Source organism: Myotis daubentonii, chromosome X (assembly GCF_963259705.1).
Source record: "Myotis daubentonii chromosome X, mMyoDau2.1, whole genome shotgun sequence".
In the NCBI taxonomy this organism is placed as follows: Eukaryota; Metazoa; Chordata; class Mammalia; order Chiroptera; family Vespertilionidae; genus Myotis; species Myotis daubentonii.
Genome location: NC_081861.1, coordinates 118597678 through 118605086, shown reverse-complemented (window position 1 = coordinate 118605086; position 7409 = coordinate 118597678). Strand labels below are relative to the sequence as shown.

Genomic DNA, 7409 nt, shown 5'->3' with positions numbered 1-7409 from the left:
TTTTTAGAGAGAGAGGAAGAGGGTAAGGGGGAGAGAGAAACATCGATGAGAGAGAAACATGGATTGGCTGCATTCTGCACAACCTCCTCCTGGGGATCGAGCCTGCAAACTGGGCATGTGCCCTGACCAGGAATCGAACCTGTGACCCCTTGGTGCATGAGACAATGCTCAACCAATTGAGCCATCCAACCAGGGCTATTCTTACACATTTTTATAATATTAAGCAATGAAAATCTCAGTTATTTTCTTATCACTTTATAGATGTAGGTTATTTTGAAATTTCAATTATATTGATCACTGCTTTGACATTAAGGTAGATCTGCCACCAGATAGTTTAGTATTTAATGTGTTGATAAGGAAGCACCTATGCCACATTTTAAAATATCTTTAAAATTTAACATTTTTAGTATGTTTTGACATATTACCTTTGTATTCCCAAGTATTTTATTTGCTGAATTATTCTGGGTGCCTGATTCTAAGATGTCCATAGGATTCACCAGACTACACAAAAGAAAGCTGAAGACTCCTACCAATGGGTCTAGATGTAGTAATCATTAGTGGGCAATTTATTACCTATAAGTGAATAAACATTTAGTGCCATATATTTTATTCAGAGACAAAGAAGAACTAGTTCTACAGATGGCATTTAAAGGGACACCAGGAGCCAACAATAAAATCACTTTATGATTTTGTGCCACACTTGTTCAATGTGACAATTACATATATAATGTATCTAAAAGGTGAGCTATAATTGGGGGTTTATATGAGGTTCAGCTTTCTGGAATTATATAATGTGCATTTCTTGTTGGACTTTATTTACCGTGTACAGAAAAATCCCAAACTAAAACTTTGAAAAACTCCTACTTCACTTTCAGGTGCCCCTATGATTACAGGCGGCCACTTGACTGTACTTGGTACAAAGATAGTCTTCCATACAGCAGATGGAAGTGGAAATGAAACCAGACATAAGGCTATCCTCACTGACACTGGCATGTCCTAATATTAAATGCCATAATGTATAAAGATAACTTAATTTTTGTTTATGTTGGCTAGGTTTTAAGACATTCTTGATGTTTCTAAATGTATTTTTATTGTTGATAGTGTTACATGTATCTCCCATTTCCCTTTCCTCCCTCCTCCCAGTCCCTACCCACCCACCCCCAGGTCTTCACTACCCTATTGCCCATGACCATAGGCTATGCAAAGTATATAAGTTCTTTGGTTTATCTCTTCTTGTCCCCCCAACCCCACATCGAGGTAAGTCTTCAATTCTGATGAAACCTTTTGCAATCAAGTTAATAGTTAACACCTTAACATTTATTAAGATTAATAGTACAAATTTGATTTTAGCAGGGTCAGTGGAGAGTCACTAAACATGTGAAAATAGCTTATTAGTGTACTACTCTGCTCTTAAAGATGTACAGAGATATGTTACCTGTTGCAAATATTTTCCTTCACAATGAACCGGTATGATACAGAGGATTTTCTACTTGTCTGTGACTAAAGTTTTTCTTTAATTGATTACAAAAATACTATGCATGGCATGTAAAAATAATAAGAAAGTTTATTAAATGCCATTTTACACTCTTTTGCCCACTACTCCTTATCGCTTCATTGTGAACTGCACTTGTGTAGATGCCTTATAAAGTTGTACAGAGCATTTCCAGCATCATATCATCCATGCTGACAGCGCCGATGATGGACCTGAAGAACAGTTCAGTAACAGCATTGGCACTGATGAATCTCAGCTGGAAAAGGACGCTATTCAGTTCAGCGACTCTGACATGGTACCCTCTGTACATCATCCTGGTGTGTTCGCCGAGGATCTGCTGAGTTCCCCACTGAAGTCCCTGAATGTACTTCACACACCGCAGGCCTGGCAGGTCTGGAAGAGAGAATGGGAGAAAAACTTCTTTGTTATTAACAGCTCACTCACAGACTCCTTTGTTTCAATCTATCCATTTCTGCCCCTCCCCAAACTAAACAAGAGCCCAGCTTCCTGGTATAAAGTGCTTTCTAGAGCAAGGATAAATGCCGAGCCAGTTCTAAGTTTTCAAAAACAATGCTTTCAAGACTGAAGCATCATAGAATTTTTCTTCTTTATTATCCACTGTTTGTATCCTCACACTTAAAAACTGCTGGCCCTAAGCCAACAAACACACACTTCATTCACTATGACAGTAGAATATAGTTTAATGCATCATTGCTCCAGTTCACTATCTGTGCAAATATGAAGAAAGTAAAATTATCTCAGGAAGTGAGCACTTTGCCATTTACCTGTGGGAAACAGGTCATTGTATAATGACAAGAAGTTTTGCTAGATGAAAAATATTTTATCATCCTCCCTGGAATTTTCCACCATTATAATAACTATCCAGCTGATGGTGGTAAACTTCACAGCCACAAACGATGACTCACAGTCTCATTTTAATTATTTGCCTGCAGGCTTATTTTAGTCTTGAGTCCTATAATAACTTAAGAGATAACACTGACCACTTAGCTCATTGTACCATAATTTCTGTATTGGGAAAGGTAAAAAAAAAAAAAAAAGCAATTCTATGGAGCATTCCAAACAGCTCTTTTTCTACAAAATCCAACAGAAAGTATTTTTCCCTTTTTTATTGACTGTATTGAGCAGAAAGTATTTTAAAAGCACCATGCTAATCATCACAGAGTAGCAGAACCAGTGTCCTTTAAAAAATAATGGCAATAGATGAGTCATGCCTATTATAGGCAAATACCAAATTTGATCAATAAAATTAGAACAAAAGCAGCATCTCTGATCCATATTCCAATTCTGATGATCCCGGCCCACATATTAACATCCCCTCTTACCTACAGCTCATTATCCAGGCTTGAGACCCAACTTTACTGGGTCTGAATTCCACTGGTTAGAGTAAAAAGAGGCTTGCATGAAACTCCACAGAAATTCTGAAGCTCCTCCAGGACTAGATTTATGGATCATTAAAACTTTATCTTGAAAATTTCACATCACTTTCCTCAGCTTTCATGCCACACCCTTCCATTTCCACCTCACCCCTCCCTGCAGTGTGGCTCCCCCTAGCCCCCACAAAAAAAAATGCCTTTAACATAAATTCAGGGAGGAAAACAGGTGTTTAGTTAAACTCCACAGTTAAAAAAAATAAACAAAAAGATCAGAGGATAAAAAAGGATAAACAGCAAAGAAAGAACACAACACACATTTAACAGGCTTTTCTTTTCTCTCCAATACAGGTGCATTTGTGTTTGAAACACAAATAGCTTAGCTTAGCTGGCTAAACTCATATTGGGAAGATTCCAAACAACAGAGTAAGAATAAGGAAGGAGGGGGGGTGGGGGAGGGAGAGAGAGACGGGCTAATAGGGTGGAGGAAAAGAGGAAAACTAGTGAAATGTAAACTTCTGGAAACTGAGCCCCTATCTTACCTTTGTATTCCAACAGAACAAAGCACATGGTAGATGTTTAATAGCAGAGGCTGAAGGAGGGAGAAAACTATTTCCTAGTGATCTTAAGAACCACCAGGGACACTTGTGATGAATGCAGAGTTGCAGACTGGACCAGAGCTACTGAATCAGAATCTCTAGGGGAGAGGCCTAAGAAGATTTTAAACAATCCCCGTCCCCCTCCCCACCCAAGTGTTTCTAATGCACTGGCAAGTTTGGAAAACAGTTATATAAGCAAAAGGTGACCTATAATGATCGCTGGGATGAGCTGAGGTCTTTAGGTCTGAAATGTGAGTTCTAAATGAATTATTTCCCCACCAAATAGTGCTCTATACCCCTTCAAAAATGCTAGGCACACCCTAGCTGCTTTGGCTCAGTGGATAGAGCCTCGGCCTTTAGACTGAAGGGTCCCTGGTTCAATTCCAGTCAAGGGCATGTGCCTAGGTTGCCGGCTGGATCCCCAGTAGGGGGCGTATAGGAGGCAGCCAATGCAGGATTCTCTCTCATCATTGATGTTCCTATCTCTCTCTCCCTCTTCCTCTCTGAAATCAATAAAACTATAGTTTAAAACGTTATAAAAAAGAAATATCACTATTATTTTAAAAAATGCTAGGCAGGAGGTAAGACATAACCTGAGACTCCTAGTGTCAGGGAAATACATGTTATGAAAACTATCCCAACTCAAGCTGCCTGGAAACTTCATGTCTACTGTGACCCTTTGAGATGGATTCTGGTTGAAGATGACTTTAGTATTAGGACATACTTGAGACTAGGGGCTGGACTCCCCAGGAAGGTGTTATGCCATGAGTTGGTTGCACTGTGTGGAAGAGCGTGTCCAGCACCCAACAGACATCAGGCCCAGGAGATAGGAGGCCCTTGTTCCACAACTCATTGGCCATTTGGTTTGCAGTAAGGTCCCTTGGGACCAGGCTACCTAATCTGCAAATAGGGTAGAGGACAGAGTGACTTGATTAAGAGGTCTTTAAGGTCTGTTCAAGCTCTAAAATACAGTGTTCCTGCTCACAGGCCCCAGTGTGTCATTTTCCTGCCCCATCGCTAGCCTGAAACTCACAGACACTTGGAGGACGAGATAGTCCAGCTACTTGGGACCATAAAAATGATCATTCAGAGACAGAGCTATGGGACACTAAGTCCAGTGTCCTGCCTGACAGTGTCCCCAGGGGAGGGTCTCTCTATGGGTTGTTAATAAATGTTTCCTTTCTTGCCAGCCTTCATAGAGTTTCTCCAACAACAACAACAACAAAAAGGTTCTAGTAAATTTCAGAACTGTGTTTCAGAAAGAGATGTTTTCGAATTTGCAGTAAACACAAACTTTTTTTAAAGCTATGTCACTGGATTAAAGACTAGAGAAGCCCCGGGGCCTAGAAAAGCCCAGGTTTGGCTCAGTGGATAGAGCATTGGCCTGCAAGCTGAATTGGTCCGGGTTCAATTCCAGCCAAGGGCACATGCTCGGGTTGCAGGCTCCATCCCCAGTAGGGGGCGTGCAAGAGGCAGCCGATCAATGATTCTCTCATCATTGTTTCTATCTCTCTCCCTCTTCCTTCCTATCTGAAATCAATAAAAATATATTCCAAAAAGATACTAGAGAAGAAGGAATATCTATATCCCTTAAAAGCACACACTTTTGTGTAGTAACAGAAAGTTATAGAGAGATAAGTACAAACTTCAACAAAACACCCCCTCCTCCAGGCTGAGTTTCTGGCAGCAGACCACCCACAAGGAGTAGTTTCTGGAACTCCCCCCACTGTGCTGAGTTAGTCCCCTTCCTTCACTGTTGCCCGGATGCTCCCCTGTCCCCGCGTCCTGGTAGGCACTGCCCAATGCTCTACTGAGCAGAGAACACCCAGAGCCCGAGGCCGGCACCCTTACCCGGGGTAAAGAGCACGATCCCCTTGAGGTAGGCGTACTCCTTGGCAGTAATGCCCAAGCTCCAGCACTTGGTAAGGAAGCCCTTAATAGCCTGGACCTCAGCGGCTGACGGCAAAAGCCTGGCCTCTGTTGGCGGGATCGAACGCTCCTGCGGCGGAGTAGGGCGAGATTGTGGCTCGTCGCCCTCGGTCTCCCGCCGCCTGGTGGTGAGGACGCTCTGCAGCCAACCGGGCTCCAAGGTCTCCGTGAACTCGAAGTTAATGCGGTCCTGGGCCAGCTCGAGCATGAGCAGCGGTGCCCAGCCGCTGCGCGCCAGCACCAGCTGCTGGTCCAGGGGCAGAACCTGGAAACAGGGTAGGTACTTGACGAAGCGCATGGTCCGCAGCAAGGCCGCGGAGGCTAACTCGCAGACCACCTGTGGATTCTGGAGGGCCACCCGCCGCGGTGCGCCGCTCCAGGGGTTCCACCAGGGGGCCCCCGGCAGCGCCACTGGCTGAGCCGCGTGCATTTGTTTTGAGCTCGCGGGCAGGTTGTAGAAGATGCTGGCCCGCGGGTGCTGTTGGCCGCAAAAGCAGCAGCGATACAGGAGCGCCAGACCCTCTCTGCCCACCGCGGGCACCGCGCCGCAGGCGCAACCCCAGCACGCGCCCCTCAGCACGGCGGGGGCCTCTTGCATTTGTTTTGCGTTTGTGAGCATATGGTAGAGGATGCTGCCTTGCCGTGGGTGGTCTTCGCCGCAGAAGCAGCAGCGGTACAGGTCCGCCACTGTCCGCCTGCCCGGCGCACCCTCTCCGCCCAAGGAGGGCACCGAGCCACAGGAGCAGCCCCAGCAGATGCCCCGGGCCCGCGCCCTGGGCGCCTCCCGAGCTTCTGAAGCTTCAGCCTCGTGCGTTTGCTTAGCGCTCATGAGCATGTTGTAGAGGATGCTGCCTGGCCACTGGTGGTGCTCGCCTGCCATGGCCTGCGGTGCCCGCAGCCCGGCTCTGTCCAGTGGCGGCCGCCTGGGATCTATTTATACTGAGCCGGAGCGCACACGCACGCGCATCAGCCTTCAGCTGCCTCCGCCCGACGAGGGCGTGGAGCGGGGCAAGGCGCTGCACTCCCATGTGTTTGTCAGTGACTTGGGCGGTTCGAAAGGGAGCAGAAGCTCCTTCAAGGCTGGAAATGGAAGAGGAACGGCGGCCTAAGAACTCCTGGACATTTCCCATTTTCCTTTCGTTACACACTTCCCTGCCCCGGGACGAGCCGAGCAGAGTACAGGGAACAGGCATCTGGGGCACTGTTCCAACTCTTTCCATTGATTCCTGGCATCTAGTTTGTTCCCTTTATTGGCGTGGGGGGGGGGGGGTGCCTAAAAGGGGAAAGTGTTGTTTCTATTCCATCTTTGCAGACTTTTATTGAATGATCAAACTTAATATGACTTATATTTTGTATATGGATAGGGAGGTCTTCTTTTCAGGGACTTTGAAAAACAGTATCATATGGGAACTTTGTAGAAATGCTCATCACAGGCCCCAGCCAGAGCTTCTGACTCTGAATCTGCATTTTAACGAGGTCCCCAGGGGGTTTGCATGCACCTTAAATTTGGAAAAAACACTGGCCTAAGGATGCTATAATAAGCATTTTCATTCATATTTATGAGCACCCACTGTGTCTTAGATGCTGTGGTAGAGAGCTGGGGGCAGCAATCAGGATGTCAAAGAGGATAAATATTTGGAAATATAATAATTACAAGGGATTAAAAAGCTTGCTAAAGTGAGAACTTTGAATTCTTCTAGAGATATTATATTGGGCAGGTGTGATCCCTGACTGGTTTGGCTCAGTGCATAGAGCACCGGCCTGTGGACTGAAGGGTCCCGGGTTCAATTCTGGTCAAGGGCACATGCCCAGGTTGCAGGCTCCATCCCCAGTATGGAGCATGCAGGAGGCAGCTGATCAACGATTCTCTCTCATCATGGATGCTTCTCTCTAATTCTCCCTTCCTCTCTGAAATCAATAGATTGGGCAGGAGTGTAATTCACATTTCTTCTCCCACCCTTTCTAAGCGAATAATGAGAAACACAGGTTTCAGGAAGC

General features: G+C 45.4%; 1 protein-coding gene across 1 annotated transcript; it reads right to left on the bottom strand.

Moving 5' to 3' along the window:
* Positions 1-1640: 1640 nt before the first annotated feature.
* NR0B1 (nuclear receptor subfamily 0 group B member 1) lies at positions 1641-6291 on the bottom strand. The gene is made up of 2 exons (XM_059680395.1): positions 5334-6291; positions 1641-1885 (listed from the first exon to the last, which is right to left on the bottom strand). Exons 1-2 carry the CDS (start codon positions 6289-6291, stop codon positions 1641-1643), a joined length of 1203 nt encoding a protein of 400 aa, XP_059536378.1.
* Between the last annotated feature and the right edge of the window lie 1118 nt (positions 6292-7409).